Here is a 17,097-nt window from a genome sequence, read left to right as displayed (position 1 = left end):
CCCATTTGTAGTTCGATTTCCATGATTGAGCACTATAATTAATGCCATGTAAGTAGCTGTGAAAAAGATAATGTTACCCTTGGGTGGCTTTATTTACCCAGCACTTTTGGGATCCACATTCTCTGTGATCTCTATGGAGGCGAAGCATTCAGACAGCATTCTTTCCAGTGCAGTCCAAACTAATAATCTAGAGACGCAGACTAAGAAGCCATAAGAAAGTATTCAAGATGTGTTTGTACTGTCAAGCCAAGAGGCAGAAAAAAAGGAGGACTTAAAACATCTCATGAAAAACATTTCACATCTATAATCTATCATCTAAACAAAAGCCTACAGGCAAATACATATACATTAAACTAACCCTGTAGGCTACTAACCCTTGCATTTTATAATAACATAAAAATGTATTGTATAATGCTTTAAGAATATGTATACATATTTTGAAAAACATCCACCACTTTAGATCTTTGACAGCGTTAGTGGTGCATAATAAATCATAACAATAATGACAATACTACTTCTACGACTACTTCTAATACTACTACTTATAATAACAATAACATTGTTGTATTTGTATTATTATAATTAATTAAAATAACAATAATAATGATGTTGATAATAATACTATGAATAATATGAATATGAGTACATATTATAAATATACTATAATTATAATAATTGTTGTTATTATTATTGGAATATAATTCTTGTTAATAAATCATGTATAGATGTTCCATTTACAAGTCAATATTGCATGTGCGTCAACTGCGCCTGTATAACGCGCAGTTAAATGTTCGTAAGCGTGCAGGTGGAGCTACGCTTGCTGTCAGCTCCTCAGATTGAGCCCAGTTACTTAGCTGTAGGGCTAACAGACAGCACTGCTCAGAGAGCTACATGGATAGTTAACTTTTTGTATCATTTTAAGGGCGTTCCTCTCGTCACGCTAGCAGCCTAGGAAGTGGAATAGTCTGCACACTGTTGTGTTTTCAGTCTGCAACTCACCGTGAAAGGACGACGAGAGGTCTGAAACTGGAGCTAACGTTGGTTAGCTAGCTAATGTTAGCCTGCCAACGCAATGGTAAGTAGCGTTAGCTTGCCTTTGCGGCTAATGTTAGACCCGGGGACCACTGCTAGAGGGGTGGCTAACGTTACGCTAACTGTTGCCGTTAGCTGACTGGCTATCAAGTGGGAGTTTTTCTCGTTTGTCTGTTAAAGTGGTTTGTCGGATCGTTAGTGACCTTTTGTGGGCCCTTGGCATAATGCTTTTTTGGTAGCTTACCACCTGTAACCCAAAAGATACCCTTGCAGAGATTGTGCCCACTAGCCAGGGACCTTAACCATCTCATTCCCTCTAGTGAAATACCATGTCGCTCAGTCATAACTCTAACAGCTGTTTTTAAACTGGTCTGTATCGGTTTTGGGGTTTAGCTGCTGGGGTAAAGGTTCCCCTTTTTTTAAAGAATACAAATTATCCATGGGTTTATGTTAAGGCCAGGTCATTAACATTTCCGTAAGACTGTTGTTTTAGTTTACTTTATCCCATGGGGGCTGTCGTCTTGAAATGTGTTAAGTGACGGTTACACTTCCTTATTACTAATAGCCTTTTTTCTGAGAAATGTCGCATTTTTTTTTCGGGTTATGGTTTTTGCATATTACATTTTTTTTTTTTATTATTAAATCTAACTTTATGAACAACGGTTTCAGTGGAACACCCCCATTGACAGTTAGTTTATAGTCTGCCTTTCTCCAACGTTTTTATATAGTCCATTATTGGGCTTTACTCAAGTGTAGAGTTACATCTTCACACTGTGTTCTAAGACTAAACCTGATTAACCAGTTGCTCTGACCACCCTTGAACTACACACCAGACATTCACTGGATCAAGAATCGTTAGTGTTGACCTCAATGTAAATGTGCTCCTTTTTTATTTTGTAAACGTATACATATGTCTGCATTAAACAACTGGAGGAAAAGGTTTATACATGACGTTTTTCCCAAGAAGACTAAAGAAAAGAGGCTTTTATTGTTTTGCTTTGAATAATTTATCTTAGTAAACAGTCTGCATAACTGCTTCATTATTTGTTACTGACCAGTCTTATTGCCATTAGTTTTAAGTCTGTAGAATATGATATGAAGGGAAGGACTTCTCTGAAGCATTACATTATTTACAGTCATTCCAAACATGTTTTGTCTTTTAAAAAAAACATTTTCCTTATTTAAAAAATATATGTAGTTTTGCAATTTAGATAGTTTTGCTTATCTGTTTGGAAGTATTACTGAGTTGCTAAATTGTATGTTGAACAAATAATTTGTGTCAATTTCTATTAAAAAAATGAAGGGGCTATTTCAAGGTCTTAGTATAGTTTATTAATGGTTGAAACATAAATGCATCAGAGACAGCCAATATACACGTAGACACATTTAGTAGTAGGAGGACACAAATACTAGTGTCCTCATATGTCCCCTGTGTTCAGTTTGAATTTGTTTTAGATCAACTCTTCCTGGAAGAGAAGCACATTTTAGATATTTAAATGACCTGGCTATGCTTGTTCAGCTTAAGGCATGCGTGTCAACCAGTCATGCTGTCGATCTGTGTCTCATACTGGACCTGGTATCTCCCAGTGGATGATTTATTCATTTCCTTCATTACTTATTTAGGGACCATCTGTATGATTATTATTATTATTATTATTTATTTTGTTTAGCCTTAACTACAGCCAAAAACAAGTGTTTGGCTTTTTTCTTGAATCAGAACTAAAATAAGTCTAGAGCTAAAAATGTTTGAAATAAATAACAGGGTTCTATGTTTATTTTTGATACTGTATTTATGGCAGCGCAATATTTTCCACTGTCATAGTGATGCTATAATGGTCAGACAAATTAGGCCCAGTGGACAGAATACCACCTATGCCAAATGTAGACCTAATCCCCTAACAGTAATTCTCTATTAGGAGTTAACCATCGCCAAAGTGTTACATATTCTTAATCTTCATGTTGCCTTTTGGTATTCTTTGAATGGTTTCTTTTGATTGTTTCTGTCTTTAGGCATTCCTGTGTATCCCAGATGATGTTAGTCACCTCTGCCTGTAGAGACCAAGATGACTGAAGTCCAGGCCACAGTGGAGTTCGCTGTGGAGCTCCACAAGTTCTACAATGTGGACCTGTTTCAAAGAGGGTGAGTAGTGTCTCATTGTCTCTACCTAACTTATATTTCACTCCTTTTTGCCAATGTGTTTGCAGCAGGTGGCAATTCAGTAATCTTTTACCAAATGTTTTTTTTTTTTCCAATCCTATGTGACTAACAAGTTTACCTCACTTGGTTTGCAGTAGAAGCTCTCTGTGATTGTTCGAGACAATTTAGGACTGTTCACAATCTTGTTTAGACTTTGAGCTGGATGAGAAAATACTCTTTCAATGTATAGATTATGCTGAAGTGTTTCTTTAAGTCTTTTCTCTGTAGACGATGGTTGGTTCTCTTATACATCAGAGTAACTGTACAACGTGAAGATCCCAGGGTAAAGGTTTTCATTGCAGTTTCTTTTTATTTGTCATAGCTTCACTAAGGTGTTCCACAGGTTTTGAAGGAGCTTCTCTTTTCTGACTCACTAAATTTGAATTTATATCTCTATCATCTTTATCCTCTTTTATGGCCTATCTTATAGGTCTCAATTATAAACAACATGTATCTGACGTGTTTTGCTCAAAATACCAAACTGATCAGATTCTGTGACTTTCCCTTTCATGCAATGAGCTGAAGCTGGCCACGCCCCTTTGGAGCGTCATGCAGCTCTCTGTCTGAACGAGAGAAGTTTCTAATGGAGAAACTCAGCTAAACGCTGCCATGATTAAATGCCATATAATGTTCCAAACCACATCAAGCATTATTTCTGAAACACTTCTCAGTATTTACCACTAGAACAGAGACATTATATGTACTATATATCCAATAACTCTAAGTCCCTCCTGCAGACATCCTGCACAGAGACACAGAGGTGCTGCGGAGGGGATTCAGCTCGCGACATTATATTGTGGAGGATAGGTTGGGACGTGTCACGTGGGCGAGACGTTGCCAGGAGTTCAATGTAAAGCCAGCCCACATTTCCCATATGAAGTCATATCGGCAGCAAATCTGGATCAGCTCGTTTGTACACCTGTTTTTAGAGATGTGGGTGAGGAGGAAAAGAGAGACGGCTGTATTTTCTGGCACTTTGTGAGTCTCCTTACACACCGGGCACAGATATTTATTTATAAAAGACAGCAAAAAGTGCATTTTGCATAATATGGGACCTTTAACTATCTCTGCTTCGTTATAACATGAAACTGTTTCTTAGGAAGCCTAATTTAGCATAATGTTTAAATGATGTAGTCAATTAAAACAATAATACAGATAATAAAACAAATGGTGTTTATATTGAGACCACAAGGACAAACCAGAATTGCAATGTTTCATGTAGATCTAAAAAGGAATAGTGAGTCATAGTTTAAACTGTAGTAGTCTTCAACGCTGGATTTTGACTATTCCCTACGACAGTGTAATGATACCCCACTCTTCTGAGATAAAACTGCTGCTCTATGCTCCTGACTCAATAGCGTTTTAAGAGCTCAGGTTTACTACATGAGTGAATACAAAAGAAAGTGCTCATTAATTATTCATCAAAGGTCTGGTGTCATTTTACAAGTAGAGGCACTTGTGGCTAACCTTTGCTGTTTGTCGCCCTGTGGCACCAAGCTAATACAACATTGGTCTACATTTTCAGGTTCTACCAGATCCGTGCCGGTCTGAAGGTGCCACCCAGGGTTCCACACAAAATTGAGACCAGTCTGCTTCACCCAGGAGGTACTACTTATTTAAAAATGGGTATATTATAATCTTTTCTTATTGTTACCCTTCATGTATCCAGTTGGTCAGCCATAAGCCCGCACAATTTCCCCTTAAATATCCAATACAACTATTATCTAATATTTTGCTTACTTGCAGTATGCATAAAGTAATGCACTCTTCTCACATGTAAGTGCTGTTTCATGGGAAATAGTTGTTATTATTTCAGATTTGGTTAACTTTTTTAGTTAGCAGGAACTGGTGGAGCGCTGGCTTATCCTACAGTCCTTGTTCTGTTCTGTATTTCTCTAAGGCTTAGTGCCTGTGCCTCACCCCCTCGGTGAGAGACCTGCACTGCTCATTTTTTCACAAAGCACTCAATTCTTTGTTTCATAAATAAACAGGATCATGGGATGGAATTTTAATTCTGAAATGTTTTGTTTCCCATTTTCATGAAAACCTGGTTCAAGATATTGTACTGTGAAACAACTCAAATCTTCACTGAGACTTAATAAGATATACCTTGTGAGGTCGTTTCTGGCCCTTTACTAATATCATTACCATTTAGATCTATAAAAGCATCTGGATTTGTGTGCGAACTCCTGACCCACTAATGATTCTGTGCCCGATCACGGCACCAGATTCTGTGTTTCTAAAGTATACAGAAACATTTTAAAGCAGACGCTTTAACCATTGAATTCTCATTTTCATGAACGCACAAGCTAATACTCATGTCTTTGTCTAGGCTCTGACCTGGCATTTCCTGCTTCAGTCCAAGATGATGTCATCTGCAGCAAAACTTTCCAAATCCTTTACAAGAATGAAGAGGTTGTGGTCAACGATGTCCTCATCTTCAGAGTGATGATGCTGCTTGATGAGAAGAAGGCAAGTTTAAGAAGGAGAGGCGGTTCTTTTGCTATGACATTTTTTATTGTATTATTATGAGTAAGTTTCATTATGAGGCAACTTCTCTCCCCTCCTAGAAAAGAGCACAGTGAAAGCCAGTCCAATTCACGTGTGTTCATTTGACAGCTTTTCTATCGTGTCCTCCTTGTGTAAAATGAAAGGAGTTGGAGCGGAACTTTTTGTGGCAAGAAAATTGGGACAATCTTTTTTTAACACCCATTGAATACAGTTGCTGTCTCCAAACAAATGGCGTACATAAGAAGCAGGATGCACCTGCAGAATGTCAGAAATGCAGACAGGGACTTTTTTTCATTTCAAAGCAGTTTAGCAGTCAGGATTAAGCATGGTTTAAGGAATGCAGAAATTCAACTAGTATTCCAGGGAACATGGGAGTGTTTAAACTTGCGGTTTGCCCTCAGTACAACCCAATATGACAACCATAGACTTCAAAATCTATAAGGGTTATTAGAGCTGATGCCATAAATTAAAAAACTTGCCTGTAACCGTTCTTGTAGACGGACTTGGAACATTCACACACTGGCTCTAAATGACACTGTTCCTTAATATTCGTAGGTGGGAGAGGCCCTCAATGACATAGATTTCCAGCTCTTCTTGGATTTATATTTCACAGATGGTGATTACACGTAAGTGTTGCATCCTCTACGTACTTTAAATATTTCCCTCATTTTATTTTAATTAAGCACTAATATGGCAGTTTTTGTCTTTCCTTATTTAATTTCACCAGGCCGGATGATCCAAGCTCTCTACAGAATATCAGCGGCCGCACCCTTCGTTTGCACTTTAGCCTTCAGCGAGGCATCCACCAACATGTCAACGTCATGTTTGACTACTTCCACCTGTCTGTCATCTCTATCGCCATCCATGCCTCCCTAGTGGCGCTACATCAGCCCCTTATCAGGTCAGCCTGCTACCGAACGTATGAAGGACACCAGCAGTTTTACATTCATGGAAGTGTTACATCTCAAATAAATCCCTATGTTCCTTACTAATGTTGTTTCTGGTAAATTCAAACACATTTTTTAATTACAGTTCAAGTAAACAACTTATCTTTGAATGGAACTTGACATTCATGTACAGCAGTGATTCAAAGGTAGAAGAAACCTAATAGGAAGTGTCCCATTGCATTGTGAGAGCGATAAGCTAAGTTGGATTTCCTTTGTGTGTTTATCTAGTTTGCCTCGTCCAGTGAAAACCACATGGCTGAACCGCAACGCTCCACCACAGAGCAAAGACTCAGTCATCCAGCCTCTGGAGAACGTGGTGTTCGGCAGCAGTTATGTCAAGCAAGTATCACAGGATGTAAGTGGACCTCATTTACAGCCATTACAATGTATATGAAATCTCCCTTTTTTTTATTATAACATGCAACTAAACTTCTGAGCTGTCACGGAAGTGTAAAAAATGCCTCCTCCTATCTTTATTGTTGTTCTGTATCACAAAGGGCTAAATTAAGCACTTGATAAAAAGTAAATGGTTGTCATAAACCTAATAATACTCAATATATGCTGTGGAACTTGGGTTGTTTTCCTTTTATGAGGAAGGAATAAAGCTGAAAGGATAAAAAGAATCAAGTTTTAGCTTCCTGCCAGTGAGACAGGCTTTGATGATACACAGACATGACTGTGGACTTTGATTTGACAGGTTTCTGGCTTCAGGTAGGATACTGTGTTACACTCAGTGCATCTGAAGTGCAGGGAGATGTGTCAGGCTGTTGACAGATCTGGCAAAGTGAACTCTCAGACCACTGTCACATTCGGCGAGTAATTGGCCTCTCCCGACAGAGAAAAGGTGGCCAGCTAAAGCCGAGAGTGCAGCAGAGTCCCTCCGACAGAAAGGAGGGTATGCCGCGATGCATCATTAATGGCAAGCTTGGGAACAACAACGCACAGACAAATACAAACGCCACTACAGTTATCTGTGCTACAAAGCATTGCCACAAAGACACAATAAATGTGTGGAAGTAACAAGCAGATGAATCAGTAGTGGAGGATCTGATCCACTTTTGAACGCTTTCTTCTCTATTGAAGGATTTTATGGGTAATATAGGCCAGTGTACAATTCTTCATCAAGAATCAGGTTTCCAGCATTATCGTGTGCTTATCTGATGTCAATACACGACAGATACCATCATGTTTTTGCCTTATTCTATTTGACAACTACAGAAAAAGTTGAATCTAAAATGATCTACAGATGTTGTTGCCGGATCTGAGTTTGTTGTCTCTCCTGACAGTGGCTACAAACCAAATGTTCACTACAAATGCAGCGACAGTTCAGAACAGCTAAATGTTGTTTACAGGATTGAATTACCTATTACATACCCTATTCTCTGTTTTCCCATGATCCCATAGGGCAGGAAGTTCCATGTGTCTGACGGCTGTCTGCAGCATGCCTTCAGTCTGCACCACGACCTCTGCTCCAATCTCCTGCTCGCCTACCAGGGCCTCTTCGACTACTTCACATCTATAACCAAGGACCTGCCCTCCTCCCATCGTATGGAACTTGGTAAACTGCACTGCGGCTTCACATCAACACAATTCAGAGTGTGGGGTGACGAGACGTTGTAAATGATGGAATCCTTACTGCACACTCTTTATTATTATTATTATTATTATTATTATTATTATTATTATTATTATTTTAACTCACAAGAACAGAGGATAAGCTAGTATTCTCCCAAGGTTGTATAGTCTAATTCTCTTAATTATTTTGTTTCTGTGGATGAATTTTCATTGTTTTGTCTTTCCAGCGTCAGTGTTTGTTGTATAATGCAAGTTGGTTCAGTTCTCATATCATTCCACCTGCTCCCTACACATTGACATATCTTAAACAGACTAGCCCACCTTTAACCCGCGCAAATTTGCTCAGGTATTCTCGTTATTTTTACAAAACCATACTTGCACTCATATTAATACAATAGATGAGTCTGTTAACCAGTGGACTGAAGCTTAATTGTGACAACTCCCAAACGGTAATCTTTTTGTAACATCACTATCCCACACAAGAGGACAGATATTAACCCAACCAAATAATAAAGAGGTTTAATATGTGCAATCTTACTAGCCAAGCCCAGCATGCAAGTCCTATATGAGAGAGTACTCAGAAGACCCTATCCCCGAAGTCAAAGGCACGTCTACATAGGTATGTCCTGACCCTCGCACTACCTCAAGTCAGCCTTTCTCTCTTTTTCTCCATCTTTCCTCCAATTTCCTTCTTGTACAAATCACCATGTTCTCCCTATGTCCCATTTTCCAGAGAAATATACCCAAACTGCTGTTGTGCCATCTTTTGTCTTACTGTATTCATCTAGCTGTCTTGCCATCTTTCTGAGTGTCTCCTAGCACAGGGGCTCTGTAGAAGTTCTATAATCCAGTGCTGTTGAACACCACTTCTTTTTTCTGCCTGTTACCCAGGCTCTTTTAACAACAATCTGTTTCACTAAATGGAGAGAATAAAAAGCGAATATCAGTAACGATGTTCTCTGCCTGCTCACAGAACAACTGGATTTAGAGGCCCGTCTAGCTGAGCTATGTGAACAAGTCAAGGTAAGACCTGTCTTTGATTTTTATTCATAACATTTATAGGAAGAAACAGCCTTGTGTTTTGTTTAGGAGGAGGAGGAGGAGGAGGAGGAGGTGGTAACTGGAAATATGGAACATTCAGAATTTGTTTTAGGAGTGACAGATATTTGATTGCATCATTGTGTCTCAATGACGGGGAAATGAGTAGGATTTCCCGATTCTTTGGAAGTAGGCAGTTTTTATATACAGTATGATTCAAGCAGTAAGACAATAGTTGCCTGGTAACTAGAGTTGTGTCAGTAAATTCTGGAGAAGAGGTGCCATTAGAGCACTCCTATGTTTCTTTACATTATGTAGAATGTATTTTGAAACAAGCCTCTTAAACATTTCATAATGGTGTAGGTGAGATAACCACTGCCCGGTGGTTGATCGGTCGGCTCACTGAATATTACGAGGGATGTAAAATGTGCAGCAGCGCAGTGGAATGAGAGGAATGTCTGTAGATGATGCTACATGAAGCAGTTCAAGTGACTCTTGTTCTTCTCAGTGTAAACCACTTTGTTTCCAAACATACAGAGGTAAGCTAAACTCAGGAATGGCTTGCACATTTTTAAGGCTGTAATGTAGCTTCTAAAAGAAGGATTCTATGTATAGACATTTTTAATAAAGACAACATAATTATTTAGTTTGGATCATCTATATTGGCCTGTACACACTTTGTGGAAATAATAACTGAACTTGACTTTACTCTTTGAAGGTTGAGATATAGATTTTTGTTTGTCTGATTCAATTAACAACTAACTTTAGGAGGGACATTTTATATCCTTTAGAAATAAATGTCTGTATGTTGACAATCAAACTTTACCCGATGTAAAGTCTTCGCGCATAGAACTGCATGCCTTGTTCTCCGTGCTGGTGTTGGGGAGACACGCTCTCTTCAGCCCCCTGGTGGGTGACGGGTGTCTTTGTGCCTCCAGCAGAAGGCAGAGTCCCCTGACGAGCTGGCAGAGCTGGTGAACATGAACCTGGCTCAGCTCTGCTCTCTGCTCATGGCACTATGGGGACAATTCCTAGAGGTTGTGTCCCTGCAGGAGCATGTCGCTGCCCTACTAGCTATGGAGCACCATACACTAAGAGTGAGTCTCAACTTCCAACACCATCTACTCATTCAAAAATAACTTGACTTGTCACCGTTTTGAATTAAAATTAAATTGTTTTGGTCTGATCAATTATCCAAAAGTATACTCAATCCTGTGGAACTTAAAGGTATTTTCTTTAATGTGTTTTTTACAGGTAAGGCGGTTTGCTGAGGCTTTCTTTTGTCTTGAACATCCCAGACAATCTGCTCTAGCTTATCAGGAACTACAGTAAGTTGCAGGGGCTTGTTTGTCTTCATTGTGAAATGTCGTGTTGCAATCTTCAAGCCTGTGCCAGCAGCTACTCGTCTGAAATACTATATTCAAGTATGAGCATACCAATTGAATTTGCATTCTCTACATCAGCGCTCACAGCCACCAGCAGATGACTAATGCTATCAAAAGCTCCAGCTACTTCTTGTCTCTGCCTCCACTTCCAGTGGAATGTGCAGACCTTGATGGTGATGTAAGCTCCCTGCCAATCATCTTTGAGGATAGATACCTTGATTCTATCACTGAAGGTTAGTAATACAATATTGACATCAAACTAGATGTGATAAAGCAATGACTGATGACTATTTCTTTGTATCTTTTTTATGTTTAACCTGGTTTGATTCTACAGATCGTGACGGACCCTGGCTGGGCATGCACAACACGAGGACTGGCTCAGTGTCCAGCAAAATGGACAAGCCTAACTCCAAGGACTGTGGTGCAGCAGCCAGCCCCATACCTGAGACTCAGTGTGCCACTATGGATAACACCTGGCCAGATAGCTTTGATCCACCACCAAAGTCAAAAGGCAAGTCAGTCAAACTGAAGAAGAATTCAAAGACCGAGAACTCTAAGAAGCTGATACGACAGGGCTCCAAAGACACTGTAGTGCTGGTGGGCTATAAGAACCTCAAAGCTCCTTATGGCGACACCAAACACAAGGAAGGAGAAGCTCCCCTAAACCAAGAAGAGGAACCCGAAACCTTTCAGACAGATACAAGTAGTTATTTAAGGACTAGTGCAAGTTCAGTTTCTGACTCTGGGGCCACGTGTCACAGTGCTGCTGATTTTGTTACAGATGACAATACAACTACTGCTGCTTGTCCAAAAGGCTTTTTCAAAAAGCCTGCAAACTTGGATGCACAGAACAATCCTCAGGCAGGTACTGGGGGTAGTGCCACATGCAACCAACCACTAGATGAACAAGTTTACCACGTCGAACAAAAGCAACCAGAGTGGCCTGCTGGGCCTAAGCAAATTGAGGTGAAACCAAGTAACAATGACCCATACCGAGGGGACAAAGTAACAGTTCTCTTTCCATGTCGGACTGAGGGAACTCTGAGCATCCAGACAGACCTCTGTGACTCAAAACCGTCTGTGGTGGACTCTGTGTTTGCACTGGCAGCCCAGCATAGCCAGTCCTGCCTGGTGTCAGTACAGGTCAAGAGTGATAGCATCAAGCTGCCGGATGTAGGAGCCCCGAATCCCTCGTCTCGTTTCTCAGATTCAGGCATTGAAAGTGAGCCCAGCTCCTTTGACACTCAGTTTGGTCAAGGACATCAGACGTGTATCGCTGAATCAGGTGCTGCTGCCCCTCAGCCTGAGAGGCCCCTCCTAAACCCCGCCCCACGACCTGTTCAGCAATACCATCAAAGGCCCAGTGTGGCAGCAGAAACTCCTTACCCAGAAAATACCAGTGGTGTCAGTGGAGTCCAGTCTCTCTCACTTCCATCAACTCCTTGCCCTCAGATGATGAGGGCGAAGTTTCCTCTCGGGGCTCCGGCGCAGGAGGCAGGAAGTCCAGTGTTTTGGTGCAGGAGCAGAGTGTAGTGTTCTCTGGGGATGACGCTAGCAGACCTGCCATCGGCATGTCCTGCAACCCCATGACTGCACGTGATTCCAAACTTGTAAAACCTGCCTTTGACTCAGGAACAGGTCCCAAATCAACAGGTGTCTCTGAACTCGGACTGGAGGGAACAGCTGGTTCTGGGGCGTCTGGTAGTGATCCCCACACAACCTGCCCATCCAGTAACTCCGCCACCAGCAGCACTGACATAGTGAAGCGGGGGATGGTGGAGAACTACTTTGGCTCACGCTCTAGCACAGATGTGTCCGAGATCAGCCCTTTAGAAACATCTGCCATCACACTGGGAATCCATGCAGGTCCGACGGTCCCGGACGACGAGGATGAACCGGAGCAAGACATGATCGAGAACGGCTACTACGAGGAAGGCGATGGCTATGCTTTCGTCAATGGTGTTGCAGATGAGGAGCAGAGTGGGGACGGGGACGCAGCGGCTTCAGAAACGAGTCTTCTGTTTGAACAGCTTGGCATCGGCTACCCCCATGAAACAAAAGATTTGTCAAAAGCTCCCATCTGCTCCAACCTAGCCTCCAGCAGTGTTGGCCACAGCTTGGCCAGACCTCCCTGTCCCTCCACCTCCTTTTCCTCCGGCCTGCGCTGGTATGAATGTGCACCCAAACCACAGATGAAGGCGTGAGTATTCATTATTAATGTACTTTTTACAGATATTTTGTCCTATGTTGCTCATTATATATTAATATTTATCTACTATTTATTTTATGCAGGTTCATTAAGGGTAAGGAAGAAATGAAACAGCTCAGGCTGCCTGGGTTCTTGTATAGTGAGGTACCTGAGCTGGCGTCCACTGTGCCCTACTTTAGCTTGGAGGAAGACGAAAGCTGTGACGAAGGCATCCATCTCATAGTCTGCGTCCACGGCCTGGACGGTAGGAATCATTAAGATTATTATTATTATTATTATTATTGAAATTAGCTCCATTAAGGTCTTGTTGTTTGTAAAAAAACATTGATTTGTTTGTGCTCCCTATGTTCGCTGCAGGTAACAGTGCAGACCTCAGACTGGTGAAAACCTACCTGGAGCTTGGACTGCCTGGTGCTCGTATCGACTTCCTCATGTCAGAGAGGAACCAGGTGAGTCAAAAAGCATGTGTTGTTAAATGTTAAAGAACCAAATAAAACCAAATAAAACCCATAAACTTTACTTTTAATTTAATTCTCTTTACTTCCACAGAATGACACATTTGCTGACTTTGAGTCAATGACGGACCGATTGCTGGATGAAATAGTCCAGTACATTCAGATATACAACCTCACAGTGTCAAAGATAAGGTAACATGTTCTGTTCTACCAGAATGTAATGCATATTTATTTTAAAATAACATTGTTTTAGTACAAGTATTTCATTAAGTAGCTGCATGATGCAGTATCAGTCAGCTTTCTACTGTAGTGAAAGTGTTCTCAGCAACATAATAACTGAATCTTAGAAACCACTTGAATTTTTCAAAGCCAACTTTGCTTAGATTGTGTCAAAGCATCCTGTTTTTATAGAATTTAATCTCTGAAAGTGTGACACAAGTGCATATTATTGTTGCTTGGTGTCATTGTGGTCATTAATTATTCCTCCCTTGCAGCTTTGTGGGCCATTCTTTGGGGAACCTCATTGTCCGCTCAGTGCTAACCAGGCCTCGGTTCAAATGTTACCTGAGCAGGCTGCACACCTTCCTCTCCCTCTCTGGACCTCACCTGGGCACACTGTACAACAGCTCTGCTCTGGTCAACACAGGTAAGAGACAAAACCTTTAGCTGAAGATGGCGCATCTTATCAGTTTCAGATATTTTACTCACAGCTGATTGTTTGTTCCTAGGCCTTTGGTTCATGCAGAAGTGGAAAAAGTCAGGGTCACTCTTGCAGCTTACGTGCCGTGATAACTCTGACCCTCGCCAAACTTTCCTCTACAAACTCAGCAAGAAATCTGGTTAGCTTTTCTTTATTTTTTTACTAAAGACAATTAAGACTCTAAATGTTGAATGAAACAAGAGATAATTATTTTCTATCCATCTGCTTTTGAAGGTCTGCAGTTTTTCAAAAATGTGGTGCTTGTGGGATCACTGCAGGATCGCTACGTGCCCTATCATTCTGCTCGAATAGAAATGTGCAAAACTGCAGTAAAGGACAAACAAACAGGGTAAGATGGGAGCGACCACATATATCCAACAATTGTGTAATGTCCTACAATGCTACACATAGTGAATCAATTTGCCCTGATCAGCCTATTTCACTCTTGTCCATACCAGGTCCTGTGTATGCTGAGATGATTGAGAACCTGCTGCTGCCCGTACTCCAGAACAAAGACTGCAATCTAGTACGATATGATGTCATTCATGCCCTGCCCAACACAGCCAATTCCCTTATCGGCCGGGCCGCCCACATTGCCGTCCTCGATTCTGAGATCTTCTTGGAGAAGTTCTTCCTTGTCGCAGGCCTCAAGTTCTTTCAGTAGAACTGTGGCAGAATCAGACCGATTGCTGAGACAGCAATGTGGAGCTAATACCTCACGGCATCTAAACCTTTTTATGATTATCATATGTGGATTATCTCTTGGTTTTTAAATACATATATTCACTTTCAAATACATGTGAGCAAAATCACAATTTCTTTCATTACATGTTGTTTGTATCGAAATCATGGTGGATATGGACATTTTTATTTTTCTACTGCCATCTTTAAAACATTGTTTTGTTTTTAGTGTTTGGAAAATGATTCCCCCCCATCATATGCTATATTTTCATTGTTATTTATGTGTTTTGTTAATGCGTTTTAATTATAATTCAATTAATATTAGATGCTGAACTGGAAATGTAGCTGCTACAAAAAATGAAATGGCTGTTTTTGTAGAGCTGGCCCATGTCACGTCTGCACATACTGTCATCACGATTGCAAATGTTTTCCACCAATTTTAAGAGACACTGCATTGATTTGCACCACAACTACATTTTACAAGCTTTTGTACTAAAAAGGGTCATTTGTACATGTTACTTTTTTTATAAACAATTTTCCATCATTTTTAATGAAAATGATTGCATTAGAAATAGGAAATGTTGCTCAGATTTCACATCCTTTGCTTTAGTCTTAACATTTTATGCTGTCCTTTGCCATTGCAGCATTCTGCACAACATTTACCCAAACTGGTGTTGGGAGAATAAAGCATTGTCTACAACATAACGTTTTATTACAGGGGTTTTAAGCAATGGTCATGATTCAGCAAAAGCACATGTTGGTAATATGAACGTCTTTTAATGAAAGTATTTGCTTGATATCATTTGTTGATCATGTGTTTGAACTGGAAAGTATTGCTTGGAATATAAAATGTTTCTTGGAAAATTGTTTATATATCATACATCATTAAATATGCATATTATGAAGCTGATTATATGACGGTTCTTTCTTTCTTATTTTTCTTTCATCTTCGTAGAGGATTCCAATCACTTATTGATATAATCTCATTTGAATTATGATTGAAAGTATACATGCAGTTTTAAAAAATAAAATGTAATTTTTTAGCTTTTAAGATTGTTTTTTTTTTATTGCAAATATAGCAATAATGGTTTCTTCAGTGTTGTGTTTTTTAAAGTGTGTTGTTGTTGCCGTGCCATTTCTTTGAATTGTTATTCATATCCATTTATTCCATTTTAGTTAAGATTTATTTTGTTTAACTGATCAAATGATCCTGCAGATGGCACTGTTATCACAGCAACTGCTCTTTTAGAAGCCCTACAATAAATGTGTTTGCTTCGAACCAGGTTAAATACATAAATGCTAGTGGTCGTGCTTTTACAATTTGAAGTGTTATATTTATCAATGATGCATTACATTTTTAGTATTTTCTGTAGTAGTATTCACCATACTGTAGGCCTGCTGCATGATCCAGGAATGTCTAATGTAACTTTTACTGTATATTTGACCCCTCTGCCATGAAGGGTATTTTAAAGCCATTGTCCAACCTACTGATTGAAGCCTTGTATCTTGTAAATGCAATAACGTGGAAAGGGTGGCCCTTTCATTGACCAAGAATTGACTGAAAGTCAAAGATACGAAGATGGATACTCAGAAATACACGATTGATGATTTTTTTTCATAAGATACTGAAAGATAAACCACTTCTGCTTAGTCCGATGAAAATATTTGCAGTAAAGACATGCATATAACAAAATAAGCATTGTTAATATAAGGAGAAACATTCTTATTTATTATTATTACAAAATGAATTAAACTATTTAGTATAAACATTTAGAAATAGGAATGTAATTACCAGTATTTAGTCTAAATGTAGTATTAAGTGTAAATACTGGTGATTATAAATGTGGGGTGAAACATGATTGCATGATATGGTTTGACTGTCGGAGCAATCCATCTTGCACTTCATCCACTTTCAGTCTCTTTTGGCAAATTTTTTTATTTATTTTTAATGTAAGGATATAGTTATTAGCTGTAGTAGTCAGCTAATAACTATATATTTTTAAACCTTGTAACACTATATTCATTGTTAACAGCAAGAAATCCGTCCAGTCGTCTCATCACTCGGTGCTTGAATCCATGGAAGTGTATAGAATGGCATGGACCTCTAATTAGAACGAGATCATCTTACCAACGCAAAACACGGGGGACATGACTGGTACTACCTTTAAATATTGATGATTATTTGATATATGTTTTTATTAAGAGGTGAAATAAAAAAAATATATATATATATTCATGTGATAAAAACAAATATTTCTTCAACTTAACGTAAAAATAACATTACTTTGCAGTTTGCAACCAATCATAAAAGTAATTCATTCACAACAGTCACCCCCACAACAATTCACAATGGTATGGCTCAATCGT

The 17,097-nt window shown here is 39.6% G+C and overlaps 1 protein-coding gene across 1 annotated transcript; it reads left to right on the top strand.

Moving 5' to 3' along the window:
• The first annotated feature begins 822 nt into the window (after nucleotides 1-822).
• Nucleotides 823-15,640, top strand: fam135a (family with sequence similarity 135 member A). Its single transcript, XM_063874910.1, is given in 22 exon segments — nucleotides 823-1,075; nucleotides 3,043-3,172; nucleotides 4,755-4,834; nucleotides 5,562-5,701; nucleotides 6,296-6,366; nucleotides 6,468-6,641; nucleotides 6,916-7,042; nucleotides 8,092-8,245; nucleotides 8,804-8,881; nucleotides 9,236-9,285; nucleotides 10,239-10,397; nucleotides 10,555-10,628; nucleotides 10,764-10,918; nucleotides 11,020-12,102; nucleotides 12,105-12,885; nucleotides 12,978-13,138; nucleotides 13,252-13,343; nucleotides 13,444-13,541; nucleotides 13,844-13,995; nucleotides 14,078-14,188; nucleotides 14,284-14,398; nucleotides 14,509-15,640. Coding segments are annotated over 21 exon segments (4,137 nt in total). The 5' UTR covers nucleotides 823-1,075; nucleotides 3,043-3,095; the 3' UTR covers nucleotides 14,714-15,640.
• The last annotated feature ends 1,457 nt before the right edge of the window (nucleotides 15,641-17,097 follow it).

This window comes from Eleginops maclovinus, chromosome 22 (genome assembly GCF_036324505.1).
Source record: "Eleginops maclovinus isolate JMC-PN-2008 ecotype Puerto Natales chromosome 22, JC_Emac_rtc_rv5, whole genome shotgun sequence".
Taxonomy (NCBI): domain Eukaryota; kingdom Metazoa; phylum Chordata; class Actinopteri; order Perciformes; family Eleginopidae; genus Eleginops; species Eleginops maclovinus.
The sequence above is the reverse complement of the archived record's forward strand: the minus strand, read 5'-3'. Positions and strand labels throughout refer to the sequence as shown.